This window comes from Rhinolophus sinicus, linkage group LG09, assembly GCF_036562045.2.
Source record: "Rhinolophus sinicus isolate RSC01 linkage group LG09, ASM3656204v1, whole genome shotgun sequence".
Lineage (NCBI taxonomy): Eukaryota > Metazoa > Chordata > Mammalia > Chiroptera > Rhinolophidae > Rhinolophus > Rhinolophus sinicus.
Genome location: NC_133758.1, coordinates 12,662,689 through 12,683,001, shown reverse-complemented (window position 1 = coordinate 12,683,001; position 20,313 = coordinate 12,662,689). Strand labels below are relative to the sequence as shown.

Genomic DNA, 20,313 nt, shown 5'->3' with positions numbered 1-20,313 from the left:
GTGCTTACTTCACGGGCAGCAGCAGGCTTACTTAGAAAGGGTCATGCATATATTCCACGGACACTGACATCTGGAATGTTGTGGCCTTGTTTCCCAGGATGGCACTGACTACAGTGTGGGCGTGTGTGTCCCCAGTTCTTGTGCCGAAGAGGATGTGACTCTCATGTCTCAGCTGGGTAAGTACAAAACAAAACCCAGTGAACTGTTGTCTCGGCATAAACTTTTCTTTAAAATTAAAGTTTATTGGGGTGACAATGGTTAGTAAAGTTACATAGGTTTCAGGTGTACAATTCTGTATTATATCATCTGTATATCACATTGTGTGCTCACCACCCAGAGTCAGTTCTCTTTCCATCACCATATATTGGATCGTCTTGGCATAAAATTTGAAAAACCCCACTTCCTTGGAGCCAAGAAAGGCCATTCTTTCAGGATTGGTAAATCCTGATAAAACCAATAACTGAGGCTAATGGAGTAGAGGGAACTAATGGAGTTTGGGGGGACGTGGCAGTTTGGGTTTTCCTCTCACGTTATGCAGTTCTGACACTATCTGGAGATTGTGCTGACCTCACAGATGAAGGGCTCCGTCCCACAAGGCTGTCCCCTACTTCAGGCGCCAGTCAGAAATAGTGGGTCCCAAGGTTACCCACACTTCTGTCTGATTTGGTTACAAATCAGGGGTTCGTTCCCATGGCACCCTTCTCAGGTTCGATAATTTGCTATAACAGGACAGAACTCAGGGAAACACTTTACTTACTATTAATGGCTTATTATAAAGGACAAAAACTCAGTAATAACCAAATGGAAGAGCAAAGTGTGTGGAAAGGGGCACAGAGCACTCATGCCCTCTTAAGGTGTCCAACTCTCAGCAATTCAGTGTGTTCACCAACCCAGAAGCTCTCTGAATCCCTTAGTTTAGGGTTTTTATGGAATTTCCATTATGTAGGCATAGTTGATTAAATCACTGGCGATTGGTGATCATTCAATCCCCAACCGTTTTGTCTCCCCATCTCTCTTCAGGGATGGGGCTGAAACTTCCAACCCTCCAATCACATGGCTGGTTCTTCTGACAACCAGCCCCCATCCTCCTAGAGTGACCTTATTAGCATAACCTCAAGTATGGTTGAAAAAGGCTCATTATGAGTAGCAACAGATGCTCTTCTCACCCCTAGCGCTCAGAAAATTCCAAGGGTTTTAGGACCTCTGTACCAGGAACTGGGGATGAAGACCAAATATATATATTTCTCATTAGATCACACTCTCACACACATTATTAAATGTCCTCTTTTAAAAATTGATATTGCAATTAGTGTTCAATAACCTCAAGTTGTCCTCCGAATTTCTGATTATCCCTACAGCTTCCCATGCCTTATCTATTCATCTAGCCAAATATATTATGTGCTGTTAAAAAGAAAACCGATTGTTATAAATCAAATTCCAATTTCAATTCTTGTTGGATAAGTCACAATTATCCTAGCAACAAAAATAAATTTGCAGAGTTCTTATTAAATTAGCATTTCAAGTGAATAAATGACTCCCTAAGTCTGAGTTAATGCTCATTATTATTTAAGAGATTTCTCAGTTTAGCCTAGTTTTACTTAGGGCTAAGCTTGTTACTCAGAGTTGACATTAGAATACAATGGAAGGTCAGAAACTATTATCAATACAAAGATATATTTTTAATTTATTTTTCAATTACAGTTGACACATAATATTATATTAGTTTCAGGTGTATAACACAGTGATTAGACCTTTATATAGTAGGTTGATGCAAAAGTAATTGCAATCACTCCATAAGCCTAGTTAGTATCCATGTGACGCCATACATTGTTATTACAATATTATTGACTATAGTCCAGTATGCTATACTTTACATTTCCACGACTATTTGAATAACTGGAAATTTGTACTTCTTAATCCCTTTCCCTTTTTCACCACACATCCCCCCAACGCCCCTTCCATAGGGCAACTACCAATTTGTTCTCTTTTGCAAAGACCTGTTGATGATTCTCTGAGGAACTGGAAAAAGGAAGGGCCCTGGTTGGGGTAAGCAGAGCTGACTGGGTAGATGTTTGTGGAATTTAGTCATCACTGCCAAGGCGTTTCTCTAGTATCTGCACAGAGGCAGCAGATAGAAATGGGAGCGTCTTTGTCCAGGGGTAAAAATAGTCCCCATCTGGAAAGGATTTGTCAGCTATTCCTTAAAGCTTTTTAATGGAGTTTCAATATTTCCTCTACAGATATGGGGGCAACCAGCTCCGCAATCACAGGAGAAAGATGACTTGACTCATCTAGAGCAGGAGGGCAGGGAGTCAGCACGTGGACACTGCAGCAGCTAAGCCAAGAAGAAATGAGGCCAGGGTTGCAGAGAGAGAGAGAGGAAAAGATTCTGGGTGGGTAGAACATATTGCAAAAAGCTGCACGGTGTAGTTGCCATAGGGTGTTATAAAAATGTCAACCAACAGACTTGAGAATGAAAATACATTAGCACCAGAGTGTTGCGATTCTAGATAAAATTTAGGTGTGCTGTTTACAAACTCAGTTAGAGGCCCGAACAATTCATATCTGCATATTCCAGTGTCACTTACTGTGTTCCATTTCCTAGTGATTGTCGGGGAGGAAAAATTTTCCTTTTACCCTTCTAGGTTCTTTGGCTGATCGAATAATTAAATTGACCTAAGACAGATTAACAGGAGAAAAAGCAAAATTTTAATTTTGTACACATCCTTGCCCCATAAAAATATGAAACTCAAGGGCAAGTCAGGCAGTTGAGGTTTATATGCCATCGTGAAGTAAAGAATGAGATAGGGGCCTGGGGCTTCAAAGGAGAGGAGAATAATTCAGAGGACAGTAAGAAGAGCAGGTATTGGCACGTCGATGTTTGCCGTGTCATACAGATAGGTCATTCAGATAAAAGTTAGCTCTGGTAATAGCTCTTTTTCTGAGCAAGGCTCTCATCTCATTTCTTTGGGCAGTTTGGGGTGACATGTTCTCCTCCCCTTCAGGATCCTGTAACAAAGTACGATAACCTGGGGGGTTAAAGATGCATCACTCTAATCTCTCTACCTCTGTCGTTACGCAGTGTTCTGCTCTGTGTGTCTCTCTGTATCCAAATTTCCCATTTTGCATAAGGACAAAAATCATACTGGATTTAGGGTCCACTCTAACCTAGTATGACCTCCTCTTAAGTTGATTATATCTGCAAAGAACTTGTTTCCAACCAAATAAGGTCGCATTCATAGTTCTGGGGGTTAGGGCTTGAACTTTTTGGAGGGGACACAGTTCAACACGGAAAACTACCTAATACCTAGTTTCCTAGTTTGGCTAGATTATCCGAGGTCCCTTAAACACAACAGGAAGGAAGGTGAAAGGGTAGTGACTTAGTCCAAGGTTCTGGACTTAGAGCATGCTTGATCAACATTAGACAAATCTGACTGAAGTTTCATCGTGAGGCAAAGGAACTTCTCTGGTCACAGGGACAGCCAGATCTGAAAAAGAAGGGGCTTGGTTTAAGGGTCTATTAACACCGAGTTAGCAAACTTTATCTAGACTCAACTTTGAAGGGCTGCTTATTTCCATTCTTAGGGACCCTCTCAGTCTGTCGCCTGTCCTGATGGAAATTTTAGAACATCACAGGGTGATTACAGTGGCTCCATTTGCAGTGGCCCAAAGCACTGGGTACTGAGCTGCTTACAATCAATGTTTAACAGTCCCTTACAATATGCTGTAAACTGCCCTGTTTCCTATGCTCTCTCTATTAGGTTAATTTCATCTTGCTCTGTGGATTAGAATTAGAATGATGAGGTCCCCATTGCAGAACAATGGTGTTAGAACTTCACGGGATGACTTCTTTCCCCACGACACTCTCTTGTGGCTTCCCTGTGTGCTGATTGAGAAAGTGGAGCTATTCTAATAATAACTCCTTGAATCACCCACTTCATGGAAATGCCTTTCCATTAAGGACGCAACAGGAATCCAAAACATTTCACAGAGTACCATTTTCTGTTCTCCGTTTAATTCAGAAAATATTTTTATATCTGGCCCTTGTGTGAGACATCACGTGTGTGCACGGGGGGGACCGTCAACACAGTTGGGAGTTCCTCATTTTGGGAAACCCAGAATTTAGAGAGTAAGAAAAGTGTGTGTGCCCGAAGCTGTTGGGAAACCCTCAGGAAGTAAATGCTCAGTCTCACACTGAGTGCTAGGGGCGGGCAGACATGTAGAAGAGCTTTGGGGTGCAGGAGAAAGAGAAACACACTGGAGAGGTTGAAAGGGGGCGTTTGTAACGAGAACTTGAGTTGGCCTGTGTGAGTGAGGCCAAGGGGTAGGAGGGACATGATGAGATGTTGGTGGGAAACAGACCAAATAAAAGCTTCAAATAAACGTTTCATCCTTTCCTGTGTAGACCCGGAATCTGGCACAGTGTAGACACTTAAGGGTGATTGAATGTGTGTAGGCTGCCAGTTGGTTTTATTTCCCATGGCAGGATTCAGAGCCAGGCCTGAGTGCTTTTCCTCGGTGCTGCTGGGACCTGAGCACATTGACCTGGGTCAGCAGGTGAGGTTGGACAAGTCCAACAAACCCAACCATCCATGGGGAGTCTCATCCCTAAGAGTCTTGGCCTGGTTCCCAGTCCAAGAGCTGCCCCACTGAGCATAGTGATTTGGTGAGCCCCCATGTTTGTTTTCCAGGGCTGCCTTAACGAAATCCCACAGCCTGAGGAGCTCAAACAAAAGAAACGTGTTTCTCACATCTTTAGAGATCCAAGATGAAGGTGCTGACAGGGGTGGTCTGTCCTGAGGCCTCTGCCCTTGGCTTACAGATGGCGCCTTCTTACTGTGTCTTTACATGGTCCTTCCTCTCTGTGCCCACATGTCTGTGTCCAAATTTCCTCTTTGTAGAAGGCTTGGATTAGGGCACACTCTACCTCCACATACAGCCACATTCTGAAGTACTGGTGGGGGGCTTAGGGCTTTAACAGATGAATTTTGGGGGGACGAAATTCCATCCATAACAGTCTCTTTTCAAAGCCCTCCAGGTAATTCTGAGATGGGTTATAATCTGAGACCACCACCCTCGTCTTACCACTAATATCCCTATAAACTCTTTCTTGTGGTGGCTGATTAGCTGTGTCTTACGTTGGGCTTCTTAGCTTCAATTTCAGACAGCACCTTTCCCTCGCTCGTGGGCTTTCATCATATTGTTCCAGCTCATGTTTCATTTGTCTCTCTGTGGGGACCTGTTCGCAAATAGATCTGAGCCGGCAGTGTTGCCTTTTTAGGACTGTCATTCCCAGTGCTGTGTGTCGGGAAAGGAAGTGAGAGTCTGGGAAGGGTGAGAATCCAGGAGACCCGTGGTCCACCTCCAGCTGTGCTAAAAGTTTCTAGTTCCATGAGTCTCAGCATCTTCGTGCCCCATTTTCCCCATAAAATCAGATATATTAAAACCCAGCTGCTCTTTTTAATGTCAAAGTTTTGTTTTGAAATAGCAGATATGAAAGCTCTTGGAAAAGTATAAAGTATTTATTGCCAAGTAAAGTATTATTAATACAATCCTTTTTTTGTTTGTTTCTTGGTAGATATTTTAAGATTCAGAAATGCTTCATTTTTGGCTCCTCCTCTTTCTCTCTTTGCAATGAATTCTTCCTCTTTGTCTGGCGGGAGCGTGGCCACATGTGCTACTGGAAAGTTCCACCTCGACACGTTTGTTGCCGTGTGTCTGTGAGTACTGGCGTCTGAGTACTGGTTGGCATATATGTCAAGGCTGTTTTATCAACTTTCGCTCACCAACTACACTTAGCCATTTAACGTTCAGTCAGTGAGTGATGTCTGGCCAGTGCTGTCTGTGTGCAGAGAGATCACCATTTCCCTTAAACAAGAAAATTCGCAAGTGTTCAAGAGGGAGGCTGGCCACACCCAGATATAACTGGGTTCAAGGTCATTGCGCGATGTATCCTGTCCTAAAATATTTCTCTTCCTGTCATGTGCCCACTGAAGATTAGTTTCTCTTATTCGAGAAGTTGCTTCTCCCACAAACACCTCAGCAGAGTTGCCTGTTACTTCTTGTTTGCACCTTGCATTGTTCCTTAGGAAAAACTAATAGAATTGCTGGTCCCGAGTGCAAATCGTTTGATAAAGTGCTTTCCTGAGAAACCTCACTTAAACTGCCCCAGTAGGAGATGTCCGTATCTGTTTCATCACCCGATTACCAACATCCAAAGCTACCTTTATCAAAACCAGTACCAATTTGATAGACACATAAATTGGTTTAACTTACATTTTTAAAAATTGGTAATGCAGGGTTTTTTTTCCTGTTCATTTATCTGCTATGCATGCTCTTCACTCCCCTTTCCATGTGTGTATTTGTTGGGTTCTTAAGGATTTTTAAAGTTCATTGTATAGAAAAAGGACATGAATCCTTAGCCATATCAGCTGCAAGTATCTTCCTCAGTGTTTTGCTTGCTTTTTTGTTTCTTTCTTTATGATTACTGTTTTACAATTATAATGAGTTTAGTGAAATCCATGAATCTTTTACTTTGTAATTTCGTTCAGTTGTGTATTCTCAGAAAGCTACTTCCAACCCTTAAAAGTGTTAACGATTTACCTATATTCTAGTAGGAGTTCAGTGGTTTTGTTTCTGTGGGACTGTGTCCTCTGTGTCTGACTGAGGGCTTGGTGTGCAGGAAGCCTTGGCCACACATGTGTGTCTTCTCCCTGCAGCTTCCTCACCCTCCTCGGCCTCGTCTTTCCTCTGGCTGGAACTCTGTACGTGGCGGCCAGGGGGTGGGGTTCGGACCACAGGGCGTCCCCTGCACACGGGACACCTTCGGCTATTTACGGGAGTCTGCCTTTGAGAGCGCTGGAGAGGAGTGAACAAAGCCACAGAATCCGATGGACGCGTTACCTGGCCCATCTCTCACTGTCAGGAACCCCGGGCAGAGGAAAAAGTAGGCATTTTAATCAACTAAGACACAATGTCGTGAGAGGTGATTTTGATGAGTATGAAATTGGAAAATAATTCCTTCCGTGCTGGAGTCTAGTGAATGTCCAATGGCTTCGAAATGCCAGCGTGAAGGCTGGGTCTCTGCTCTTCACAATTTAGTCTTTGTTTACCATCAATGTGTTAAGGCAAGATCACTAAAAATGCTGCTGTGTTTCTCGGGTACAATTATCCCGTGTGTTTTTGTGCTACTCAAAGACTAGGTCACAGCAGAGCTTGGGTTTTACTATAGGAACCCTCTAAAGAGCCATTCCATCACAATGTCTATTTTCAGTGTCTCAGCTACACAGATGCCTCGTAGAAACTTCCTGGCATCACTAAGGTAGATGATTTGTAGAAACCACAGCAGGGCAATGAATATGCAACATAGCTGATGAGAACATGGCAGCATGTATCTGAGCCAGAAAAAGATGACCTGGCAGAATGCAGTGAGAGGCTGGATGGCGGTGAGTCACACTGCGTTATGCTTTCGTTCAAAATCAACAGTCTTACCTTCATTTGCACTTACCCATACGGCAAGGCAAAGAGAACGTGCACACACACACACACACACACACATACACACACACACACACTCCCTAAAACAAGAAGAGCCTTGTCATGCAAATATCTTTAGAACATACGAAAGAATTTTTGGCAAAGTCCCTTTAGGTCCTTCCTTTACTCCAACTAGGGGGATAAAAATAAGACAAAATTTCAACAAAAGAAGAGTATGAGTATGTGACAAAGTGGCTTGAGGGAATCCATCCAGTGTGGAAGGCGTAGTAACGCTTTTATCAGATTCTGTTTGTGTCTTCGGGCAAAACCAATAACAGCAGCAACATCAACAAAAACCCCAAACAACAAAAAATACGTGCGTATCAAGATGATGTAACAGAAGAGCTGAGAAGGCTTAGAGGTCCCGTGCAGCCTCTTTCCCAGATTAGAAGCTGGTTACTAGCCCAGTGGTTCCCTTTCACCCATCATGATGGGAAGGGTTCATGGTCTGGCTTCCATGGCCAGTCTCTGCTGCCCTGTAATTTCTACCCACGGGCCCTGGTGTTACCCTCTGGGGCCTCAGAAAATAAATCTACTTGCTCTCTTGTTTCTATTACAGCCCCATCAGATTTTGAGGACAATTTTGATGGCCTCCCCCAAGTCTCAGAACCCCTCAATTGTTTCTCACATGATGAGGTTCAAGAATTCTCCCTCTCTGCTCCCTGGCTGCCCTGTAGAAGGTTCTGTGGTGGGCGAGGCAGAAAGAACACAAGCTTAGCAATCTCCAATCACACCTGCCTTGGTTTCTAACTCTGCTCTTCATCAGGTTTTGACCTCTAGGTACCTCAGTTTCCACATGTGTAAAATGGGGGCATATACTGGGTTTTATGGAAGGAATTAAATGAGATAATGTACTTGTCTCCTCCTAATTTGTTGTTCTTTTCCTCATTCTCTTCTGTTAAGCCAGGAGATGGGGGGAGAGTAGGCGCCATGACCTCTTGCTACACTGACCACACTGAGGTCAGCTGGGTTCCAGGGGGCTGCTTCTAATTGTCAGGTGGAGGGTGAGCCTGCAGGTAACAAAACCCAGCATTGCTGATCACCAGTGGGAGGCTGACCCACACAGCCCTGCATTTTAAGGCCAAATTACAAGATATAGAGCAGGCACACCTGGTGTGGTGTGAAGACTCGGCCACTGAATCTTTAGGTTCTTTACCCAAAATGAAATGCTCTATGATCTAAGGTTATGTTGGCGTTTTCAGCAACTTACGTTTAACCACGGCCTCAAAAGGGGGGGTTTCCTTGTGCTGTGGCTGTAGCAATTTTTTTCGTATCCCACCAGAGTAAAATACATTTCTGAATGTCTAACAATAAAAATCGAGATGGAGAGACCCCCTCTGTTCAGCATTTTCTTCTCTCCACTTTTACACTCACCAGCAAGTCAAGTCAACCTAAGACCACGGAGTCTTTTAGCGGTTTAGAGCCAGGCTGGGTATTCTGGAGCCCTGGTTCTTCATCCTCCAAATAATCACTGCATTTGCTGAGAGTGGTTTCCTGTAACAGGAGCCTGTCCTTTACTATTTAGATGAGAAAAATGTGAGCGAATGTTTGAGGACGTTGCCGTGAAATAAATAGCTATGGATTTCAGCCCCTGGAGGTCAGGGCTCTTGTTCTGGGGTCCATTGCTTACGTGATAATAATGCAGAGACTCCAAAGGCACCACAAGGGTGTTTAAAGTCCTGTCAGGGCCAGCGGGTCTCAAACTCTGGTGAGCATCAGCATCTCCTGGAAGGTTTGTCACCCCCAAAGGTTCTGACTGAGTAAGTCTGGGGTGGGGCCTGGGACTGTGCATTTCTTACAAGGTCCCAGGTGATGCTAAAGCTGCTGGTCCAGGGACCCCCACTTTGAGAACCACTGGCCCCGTGCATGTGCATCGTTTCATCCATTCCTCCCCGCGTTCCTGTGCTTTATAGTACTTTCCATTTACAAATGAGTGAGATGGTGAGATGGTGCACAGAGAGGCTGCCTTCCCTATACACCCATTCTTTTCAGAAGATTTTATAAGCTGCTGCTAGTTAAGTTGCCTCACCAGTGGAATTTAGACAGGAAAAATAAATAACGATAGCAAAATGTATTCAGGATGTACTTGCCAAATTGCATTGGGCTAGAGGTTTGACAAACGTTCTCGAATCCTCCCGAGAACCCTGACAAAAAAGTGTGCTTAATTTGAAATTGAGGCAACAGGCTCAGGGAGGCAAAGAAACTTGGTGCAACTCAGCGGGGCCCAGGTCCAGTGTCTCTCCATTGCAGCCTGTGGCTCCTCAGGGGGCTGCGGGGGGCCAGGTGACACGAGGTGGGGGACTGCTGATTGTGCTGTGGCCCTGCCAATTCCTGGTGAGTGGAAATGCCTCTACATGAGAGGCTGAGCTGCGTGCCTCCAGGCAGACACACTGAGAGAGACTCCAGCGGAAAAATCATCGTTACGACTGAAGCCTCAAAATATTAGGTAATTACATTCTTCCATTTACGAAATTGATTTAGATTTCCAGGGCCTGGTTATAAGCCAGCTCTTGCTTGTGAATGAGTTTTAATTCTGCAAGGACTTCTGGTGCCCACTGTTTAAGGCACAGAGCTATGTTCAGGAGAAAATATGAGTCTCTTAAAGGCGGTCTCTTGAGTTTGGAGGCTCCCGTTTCACAATTCCAGCCCCTCAGTTGGCTCTTGGAATGAGTTAAATTAAATTTTTTAAAAAAGGGAATAAATTAAGTATAAAGGATTAACCATTCTTAAAGCAATAGGGCTTCAAATAGTGAGCATAATAGCTGTGACATTATCTCATTTATTCCTCATGATAATCCTGTGTGTATAAGGTCTATTTTGATTCCCATTTTGCAGGTGTGGAAACTTAGGCACAGAGAAGTTAATTCACTTGCCAGAGGTCACAGAGCTCATAAAGGGCAGCCAGACTCAGAGGCAGGAGTATCTAACTATAAGTGACACCATTAGCCACTGGGCCACCTGACCTTCTGTTCTCATACTGGTACCCTGACAGGTAGGGATGTTATTTGCGAGGGGTCCATTCTTGGGAGAGTACTAGGAGGCCATTTCAAGTGAAATGCTGGCTTCCTGTGGCTTCCTAACGCTGTGTGAGCTCTCTTCCCCTCCACCCTCTGTAACATGGGACTGTGGTCAAGCATTGGCATTTGGGCACCTGAGCGAGGCAGTGTACTCTGTAGGAGGCAGTGTGGGCACCAACCTCAAGTTGAGTCTGTTAGGGAAAGTCAAGTTTCACGGGCAGGGAGACCAAGTCCAAAGGTCCACATCTCGGGCAAGAGGGGACGATGGGAAACTGAGTTGAGCAGTCCAGGGTCACAGCGAGGGAGCGTCCGGTGACAGCCAAGATCTCTAGCGCGTCCTGGCTCTTGTTTGTGGGGCAGCGTGGGGCTGGTCTGGCTTTCAGGGTGGGCACTAACACATTTGCTCTCGCCCAGGATTTCTTGGAGCCGCAGACCGTGCCCTGAAATGCTTTTCTTGGCAGAAGAATGTGCCGGCCATCTGGTCTACCAAGATGCCAGGAGGCACGTGCTCTGCACTGAATGGCGTCCGAGTCCTGAGTCTCCTCTGGATCATGTCTGGGCACACCAGTCAGATGACGGCATGGCTGTCTTTGGGTACCGAGAATTGATGAGCCTTTGTGAGCAGTTAAGGAAGAGGGGTCATTTGGGCCATAGGATGGGAGGCTGCAGCGTTCACGTGAGCAGCCTCCCTTCTGTGTTAGAGACATAGCCGTGACCTCCCATCAGTGAGTTTCCCAGGCCAGTGTCCAGTGGCTGCTTTACCTCTTCTGAGGTATAAATCGGGTACCTGGTTACCAGGTGAATAGTGACGCCTGAGTGTTGTATTTTCATAGTCCGAAGAGCTGGGTTCCTCTCATGGGGATTCATGCAGCCAGAAACTAACATTATGTTTTTAGCTGCAAAACCCGGCAAGCAGACATAAATATTGTGCTTTGGTATTCAATCAATGTTTCCTAACCTTCTCCCAGTGGCTTATTCTGAAAAGAGAGATCACACGATTGTCTTCTGTTATACCCATGGACACAGCTTTTTATGTTGGTTACAGATAATGTGCTTGAATGGAAAACCAGAGTGCTGAAAAACCCACTGTACCTTTATTCTCGGAGCGGCCCCTTCTATCTCGGGGTTGACACATTTTTCCTGATCAGGTAATATGGTGTTATTTTCTGCTGTTGTGCTTATTGCTATTTGTTTGGGGATGTGTGTATGTTATGTGTTGCTGTTCTCACTTCAGTGAGAAAAACTGAATGGCGCACCATTTCGCACCTGGCGTTGGCTCCTGTCCATGTCTGGTCAGCTGTTATCACAGCTCCCTCTCCTCGGCTTTTTCAGTTTCTTAAATGAGTTAGGATGGCTCTCTAAAATGGGCCTTTTACAAAAAGTGGGTTTCTTTCTCAAAATTGTTTATGTCAGTGATTCTTAAATTCTGGTCTATGTACTGATGTGAATCCATGATAAAGTTTCCAGTTCTCATTATAGTGAAATGTGAAAAAAAGAAAAGAAAAGAAAAGAAAGTGGTGTGATGTTTCATAAAGCTATATTTATTTAAATTAACTACTCCGAGGTAAAATGTCTGAGTTGTTTGGTAAACATCAGGCACTGTGTTAAATACTTTGCATCATCACCCCGTTTAACCCTCATGATGTCCCAATGCAATAGGGACTGTTGTCAAAATCCCCATTGTTTTTGTTGGGACGAAATTCACATAACATAAAATTAGCACTTAAAGTGAATAGTTCAGTGGCATTTAGTACATTCGCCATGTTGTGCAACCACCATTTCTATCTAGTTTCAAAACATTTTCATCCCCTCCTAAGGAAACCTCATACGCGTTAAGAAGTTATTCCCCAGCCCCGCCTCCACCCAGTTCCTGGAAATCTGTGGATTTACAGTATCTATGGATTTACCTGTTCTGGATATTTCATATGAAAAGATTGTATAATATGTGGTCTTTTGTGCCCGGCTTTGTTCATTTAGCATGATGGTTTTGAGGTCCATCTGTGTTGTAGCATGGCTCAGTGCTTCGTTCCTTTTTATGGCTGAGTAATATTCCACTGTGGGGATAGACCATAAAACCTCCATTTTGAAGAGGGGGAAACTGAGATTGAGGGGCATGGGCCTGGTGAACCTGTGATGCAAACCCCGGTGGTCTGACTCTGGAGTCCACGTCTTAGCCACTGTGTGGACCTGCCCTCCCCTTTTCTGGGTTAAATACCCCTTCCCTCACAGGGAGGTAGTGATGGTAGGTGGCAGCTTCTTTCATCAAATACGAAGCATTCGTCCATCCAACCACGACTCATTGACTGTCTGTTTGCCAGGCGTTATTCTAGGCCTTGAGGATACATCAGAGGATAAAACAAACAAGGATCCCATGGTGCTTCCGTGTGTGTGTGTGTGTGTGTGTGTACATGTGTGCACCCATGCACGTGAAACCGGCAATAAACAGATAAGTAAACAAGAAACAATCTGCTAGTAATAAGTATCAAGAAAGAAATAGAAGGAGGAGAGAGAACATATGCCTGTTTCGACTAGGTTGGAGAAGGCTTGTTTGATGTGTGGCTATTAGATGTAAGAACTGAATGATGGCAAGAAGAAGCCAGCCGGACATGGGAAAACCCCAGACAAGACAGTTTCAGGCAGAGGTAGCAACTGGTACGAAAGGGTTAAGGCAAGAGAGAGTGGCCTTGATGAAGGAGGAGAAAGAGGCTGAAGCCTAGTGCAGGTGGGGGTGAGAGGGGGTGGGGAGATGAAGGCAGGAGAGGTCGTGGGGGTCAGTCATGGAGGACCTTGCAGCAAAGCTATGGGAAGTCACTAGATTGCTTTAATTTGGGAAGTGATATGATCCAACATTTTAAAACGATCGCTCTGGCTCCCGTGTTAATAATAGATTTAAGAAGGTCAGAGCCGGAAGCAGGGAGATCAATCAGGGGACAATTGTTGTATTTCAGGTGAGAAATGATAGGCTTGGACTGGGTGGTGGTGGCTGAAATGGAGGGAAAAAGTGAGAAGACCTTCACCTCATAGCTGTTCTTGTCCCCTATTTAAAACGGACCCACCCAGCTCACTCCTGCGTTTTTCCTGATTTGTGTTTTCTCTTTATCTATTATAGCTGCCCCTTCCTTCCTTCCTTCCTTCCTTCCTTCCTTCCTTCCTTCCTTCCTTCCTTCCTTCCTTCCTTCCTTCCCTCCTTTCCTTCCTCCTTCTCTTCCTTCTCTCTCCCTCCCCATCCTGCCCCCCACAGAATATAAGGCAGGACCTTTTCTGTTTTGTATATTGCTGTCACCACAGCCAAAAGCAGTGTTAGGCATACATACTGCTCAATAAATAGTTGTTGCAATGGTTTATTAATTGTTTTATCTTAAGAGTCTAGTATGATCGTTTCTTGGGGCTAATAGAGAAAAAGTAGGGTGTAGAATGAGCTGAGGCCTGTCCTCTAGGGCAACAGCTCGTGCTAGGAGGTGGCTAAGGTGACTATGGAGAGTAGCTCAGACAGGCAAGGGTCAGAGTCCACCATTGGCAACAAACCCAGCAGAGATATGGAACCACGGGGCACCTTACTTTCCAAGAGGGCGTAGCGGGGTCTGGCCAGGCAGGTGAAGCCCAACTGCAGGAGACCAGGGGCAGCCCTGGAGGGTCAGGAGGTCCGGCCACAGCCCAGCAAACACCAGACCTCTGTTCCCTGCAAAGGGGACTAGTAAGTACAAGGCAAAAAAGACAACATATGCTCGCTGCACTGCTTGGCTGAGCTCCAAGCCGTGGGAGGGAGGCTGGCAAGGACAGGTCAGGATGGCTGGAACCAAAGCCAAAACTCAGTCTGGGGAATTGTACCCAGGAGGGAAGACTACAGGGCACGAGGGGCCACTGCTCATCCTGGGCCATCAGTGGGAACGTGAGAAGCCATTGGGGTCGGTCCCGAGATAGCCAGACACAGACCCAGGCTACTGAAATTCCAAATGCCTGGGAAAACTATAAATGTATGCCCGTTTTATTGTAAATACCTCCCTCCCGGCTTTGCCTGGGGCCTGGAGAGGGCCGTGCCTTTGCCAGTGCTTCTGAGAGTCTGGTCCCTGCTCCCTGGCACCAGCATTATCTGGAAGACTGTTAGAAATGCAGATTCTCAGGCCCCACCCCAAACCCCCTGAATTAGCCTTGTTTTCCGTAGTCCCTACTTGCCTTTATTTCTCATTGCCAGTCTCGATAACTGTTTTTTCCCCCTTCATCCAATTTTCATTGTATTACTTTAGAAAGGGCACATAGTCTTTAAAATAAACTTTTTGTTTGAACGATGGAAACATTACCAGTAGTGATACCTAGTATTGTCATTATGTTAAGAGCTTAAAATCTTGTATCCCATACAATTTTCACAATAAACCTATAAAGCCGGAAGCAGTATCATGTCCATTTTGACCAATGAGGAAGTTGATGTTTGGAGATGAAACAACTTACCCCAGTCCCCCCCAACTAGGAAAGTTAGTGTCACAAGTGGAAAAGAGTGTTTGCCTCATGCTGAAACCATATCTTCCCCACCGTGCCACTGTGGGTTTACATAAGAAAACCAAAGCTTTCGGATTCTTGTTAAGAATAGCTCACTAGTGACGGTTTGGCGTCCTCGTCCTCGTCTACCTCTCAGGGTGACCCCCTAGTCTCTACTGCAGGATGTTATTCCTTCCCGTCTGTTTAGGGCTCTGGCTCTCCTTAGCCTCCTGGAATGGGTTCTCTTGCTCAGATCTTGTTTTCCTGCCAGCCTTTCCCTTTGTCCAGCTTTCATGAGCGTGAAGGCTGGGACGATGCATGCCTGCACCCAGAGCGAGACCCAGGCCTGCTTAGCAACAGGCTGGCCGGGGGAGGGCAAGGGGGCGAGCCAGTCACATTGAAAAGAAAGGCTTGCTCAGGCCCCTGATCTATTCTTTCCCGAACCGGAATTGGCTGTCCTACTCCCTCATCTCAGTGTTGTTTCTCAGAAGACTCTGTAAATTTTCTTTCTGTTATAGTGACTCCTATTTGCTTCATTTCAAAGGGACATCTAGCTGGCAGAGCATAAAGGCATTCTCCAATCTTCCCCAAGCCCTTCCAACTCCTGCCCAATTCTCACGGCCTTTTGCAACAGGAAATACATTTCTTCCTTAGGGAAATACCCACAAGGGTCCTTGGTATAAACATCAAAAGGTTGGGAAACTCGCTCACAAAGTTGCTTACCATCAAGTTATAACTCAAAGGCATAGCCTCAATTTCTTTAGCTGAACGTTCTGAGTAATGAATTTGTCATCAGGATATGTTGGTTAACAGTTCTAACTGGGCTGTTGGGTAACCCATGTTAACAGTCTTTGAGTTGCAGGATTGCTACTATTATCCCTTTCACCTAATAGGCTGTTTATTCATCTATTCGATCAGTCACTCAACAAACATTTATTGCGACGTAGTTTGGTATGGCTAGAGAAGCAAAAACAACCCCCATTCGTGGTAGTGCTTGAACATGACTTGGTGCTGCAGAAATGGAAGGTCTCGACGTTGTTATTGTCACAGACCAAGGCGGCAGGCATTAGTGTTCACCAAATGTTTCTGGCTCTCCTCCCTCCAGGTGGTTGGTAACATTGTACTTCCTGAACCCACTGTGGTTGGCAGGTCTCATCCCTCATTACTAGGTCGGACCAAAGAGTGGTACCTGGTATTATCATCAAGCTGAGAGCTTTAAACATGTCTCTTCTGGGCTAGGACATGTCATTGCTGGTTTGAGGCCCTCCAGGACAGTCATGTTCTCTGCCACGATCACTGGTGAACTTTCACGTAATGGCTCCTCCATCGGCCTGGGTCCACAGGGAGGAAGTTGCTGACCCCAAAGCAAATGGCCATGGGCATGTGGCATGAGCAAGAAGAAAATGGTGGTTGTTTTAAGACTTGGAGGTGTTTTGTTACTGCAGCATAACTTACTCTATCTTGATAGAGACAGCGAAATTAATGAACCAATGAACTGTGTCACTGATAAGTAATTCCTGTGACTATTCTCTCTCTTTCAGTGGCTGGTTAAGTGCAAGGTCATTGTTAAAGATGCATCAGACTTCAGAAAAAGGATTAACTGCTAAGGTCATACTGAGATACTACTTCAGTCGCCTTATAAGGTAGGCTTATGTGTATAATTTCTCAATTCACAATTGCAGCGTAATAATTTATTATTTTTTAGTTTCTAAGCCTCTTTTGGCAGAATTTTCAAAGAAACATAAGCGGAGAGGAATAGTTTTCTTTCTTAAATACAGTTGTTTTTTGCTGGTTTAATGGCTTTGGCCTGTGGAAGATACCAGTTTTCATGGTATTTGTCCTAATAGAATTTGAACGACATTAAACCAGCAAAAACATCCTTATTCCTAGGCTGACGGGCAGCAGATTTGAATAAACACGGTCAATTTTCATGGAATATATTCAACAGGAGAATTGGTATGGCTCCTGTAAATTGTTAGTAATGGGAGTCATGAGAGTACGAATGGTAATGATAAACATAAAATAAGATACAACCAGGAGAGGGGCTGCTGGATGCTTGGCACAGAGGTCGTTCTGCTGAGAGGGAAGCAGGGTGATGATCTTTACAAATGTGTCGGCCGTTGGAGCAGAAGGACGACAATATTGGGACAGAATGTGGAATCAGTGGGAGAGCAGAAGGGCAGGCATAAAATAAGACCGTTGAAGTTGAGGTAGAAAAAGACGTTCAACTCATGTGACCCAATCCCTCCCCTTATATATTTGCTAAATCCCGTTTCGTTGCCCAGCTCGAGCCCATCTCTCACCACTCGTGGCCCATGCCCCCTTGTTGCACTATATACTGTTATAAAACAGGAAGGGGAGCGTTGGGACAGCCTTTGGGGCTAATACAATGGAGCGGGTATGATCTGGCCCTGCGGTTTGTCTGCTGGACTTGCATTCTGGCTCAATCACTTCCCAGCTATGTCACTTTGAGCAAGCGCCTCAGCCTTTCTGTGCCTGAGTTTTCTCCTCTCCAAAATGGGGATAATCACGGTATCACTTAATTGGACTCATGAGGATTAAATGAGATAATATATGTGAAGAACTTAGAAAAGCATATGAACATAATAAGCCTTCCATAAGTGTAAGCTATCATTATTACAATAGTTGTTTCATCTTTTTACAATTTTCCTGTAAGTAGGTTAAGAATGAATACAAGCTAAGGAATAGACCTTTACTGATGTGTTTTCACCAGGGCCATGTGGTGTCTTCCAAGCTCTGTTAAATCTAGCCCTTGTTCTGGGAAGGACAGAACGCTTCTTCTGTCCGTATATTTTGGTACGTGGCACTGGGTTAAGTAGCCTGTGGTGCCCTGGGTTCTTGTAGAGGAGAGGAACTGGCATTCAGGCCAAGGGTTCATAGTGATAAAGGCTAAGATGGCTTAGTTAGGGGTTGGGGGGTGGGATCCAGTGACATGGTGGATTCTTTCTGGGATATTTGCTTCAGAGGAAAAGTCCTGGAGCTGGGGACTGAGGTACAGGAAGTGTTTCACCAGGCAGATAAAGCCGTGGTGGGGCCGAGAGAGCACAGGGGGCGAGGGGGTGGTGAGGACTTATGGGGAAGATGGAGGCAAGGACTCCAGGGCATACATTCCTGCGATGTCTGGGCAGGAGAGCAGGGTTCGGGCAGGTGATTGGCAGTGGGAATGGAAAGAGGACAAGTCAAGGACACTTGAATTTTCTGGCCCGAGCAACATGGCAGATGGAGGTGGCGTTCTTGAGGGAGCTCTGGAAGAGTGCCAGATGGGACCAGGAAGAGAGTGAGTCCAACAGGAGACAAAACTGTTGAAAAATGGAGGGAAATGTCACCAACCCGCAGTATGAACCCCCCCCTTTAAGGTGAACCCAGTGAAAAAGCAGCCATGCTCTTGGCCATTTAATTCTTCTCATCCATGCTGGCAAAACTCAGTTATTACTCAGTTATGATTTGTTACTTGGCAACTTGCCTCCAAGAGGAGTGAAAGTAAAATCATTTGTTCACACCCTCTTTCTGTTTTTATCGAGGGCCCACTATGTGCCAGGCACTGCAGTAAGCCCTGAGGACTCAGCAGTGAATAAACCATGCAAGTGCCTTCTGGCATGGGGATTACATTCTAGTGAAGAGAGCTAGACAATAACCAAATAAACAAATAAACATGCACCATCCAGTTGCAATATGCACATACATTTATAATAGGTCAGTGATGATCAGGGTCACCAAGTGAGAATTTGGAGAAGGAAGCAAGATGGGGTCTTCTTCTGGAAGGGTAATCAGGGGTGGTGACATTAGTCCAGAACCTGGAAGGAGGGGAAGGAATGTTCTAAGCAAAGAAAATGCTGTGAGGGAAGAAGGGTCCATTCAGGGGGGAACCAAATGCAATGGTCCTGAGGGCGGAGCATGGTTGGTGTATTTGAAGAACGGCAGAGACCAAAGGTGCTGGAGTGGAGAACAGAGAGATGAGGTCAGAGTGGTGGGGTGGGGTGGGGTGGGAGGATGGCCCAGGCCCTGTAGGGTCTGTGGGCTGCCTGAAGGTCTTTCCATTTTACTCTGAGCGGAGAAGCCTTTGGACGGTTCCAGTAGGGCAGTTGCATGGTCAGATTTATATTTCACAAGACTCACTCTGGCTGCAGGACAGGAGACAGGAGACCAATTGGGAGCTATTGCAAGTTATAAGAAAATGCAAAAACCCAGCTTCTAGGGGTGTGTGGGTACAATATTATCTCATTGGAAACGAGACATTATCTCATGGGAATAATCACAGCTGTGTGATTATTCCAACTAGGAGCCACATTTTTAAACGTTGTTTTTTAAAAAATAGGTTGTTGATAAAACTGTCTAAGTATAACAGACGATTATGTACTAAAATGAAGGGACCCCCTTCCAGTCTCACTCCCCACAGTGCACCTTTGTTAACAGTTACTTATGAATTCTTGCAGAGACTTTCCATATATTTATATGCACTATGTTTTTCTTTCCCATGAATAGGACTATACTATATGCTATACTATATACACTAATTAGCACACAGCTTTTTTCACTTAATGACTTAGCATTGGCATATTTCTCTATTTGCATGCAAGGACCCGCCTCACTGATTTTAAAGGGTGCCTGGGATGGCCTTGTGGGGTGGGCCATCATGTATTTAACCTGTCCCAGTAATGGGCATGGAGATAATTTCCATGTTTTGTTTTTTTGCTATTTTAAACAACGATACAATGTATGTACATATTTGTGCAAATGTATGAGCATGCTTGCAGGATAAATTCCTACGAGTGCAATTGATGGTTGGTGCATCTAACAATTTGATGGACATCTTCAGATTTACCTTCCCAGCCACCAGGTATGAGAACGCCTGCTTTTCAAACCTCTACAACAATGGCTGATGTTGTACATTTTAGTCTTTGAAAACTCACTTTGACTTTAAATCTTCTGGGAGCACGGACAAAAATGAAGCATGTGTACATTTATACGATGCTTTCAATGTTTCAAACTGTTTTCATATTGAGCCCATTTAATTCTCAAAAAAATCTTAGGAGGCAGAAAGCCTCCTCCTCCTTAAAAGAATCTAAGAAGTCGTCATCTCCTCTTTTCATAGAAGAGGAAAGAGAGAAGAGGTATGATTTTCTCAGTGTAAAAAATTTAGACAAAACCAGAACTCACGGTTCTAGTTTTTCCCCCACAGCCTCACCCCGCGAGGCGTGGTCCACCCAGAAGCCTCTGCCCCACCCCCACAGCTGCATTCTAACCAGCACCCTGGGGAGGGGTGTGG

At 45.0% G+C, this 20,313-nt stretch overlaps 1 protein-coding gene across 2 annotated transcripts in view; it reads left to right on the top strand.

Moving 5' to 3' along the window:
- The window catches only part of LOC109446167 (O-acyltransferase like protein), a 51,282-nt gene that overhangs the window by 13,316 nt on the left and 17,653 nt on the right, over positions 1 to 20,313 (top strand). For both annotated transcript variants that reach the window (XM_074339881.1, XM_074339882.1), the window contains 6 exons: positions 98 to 176; positions 5,579 to 5,720; positions 6,720 to 6,946; positions 10,968 to 11,147; positions 11,599 to 11,701; positions 16,568 to 16,669. In XM_074339881.1, the coding sequence (XP_074195982.1) occupies positions 98 to 176; positions 5,579 to 5,720; positions 6,720 to 6,946; positions 10,968 to 11,147; positions 11,599 to 11,701; positions 16,568 to 16,669 (833 nt within the window). The remainder of the gene's footprint in view (positions 1 to 97; positions 177 to 5,578; positions 5,721 to 6,719; positions 6,947 to 10,967; positions 11,148 to 11,598; positions 11,702 to 16,567; positions 16,670 to 20,313) is intronic.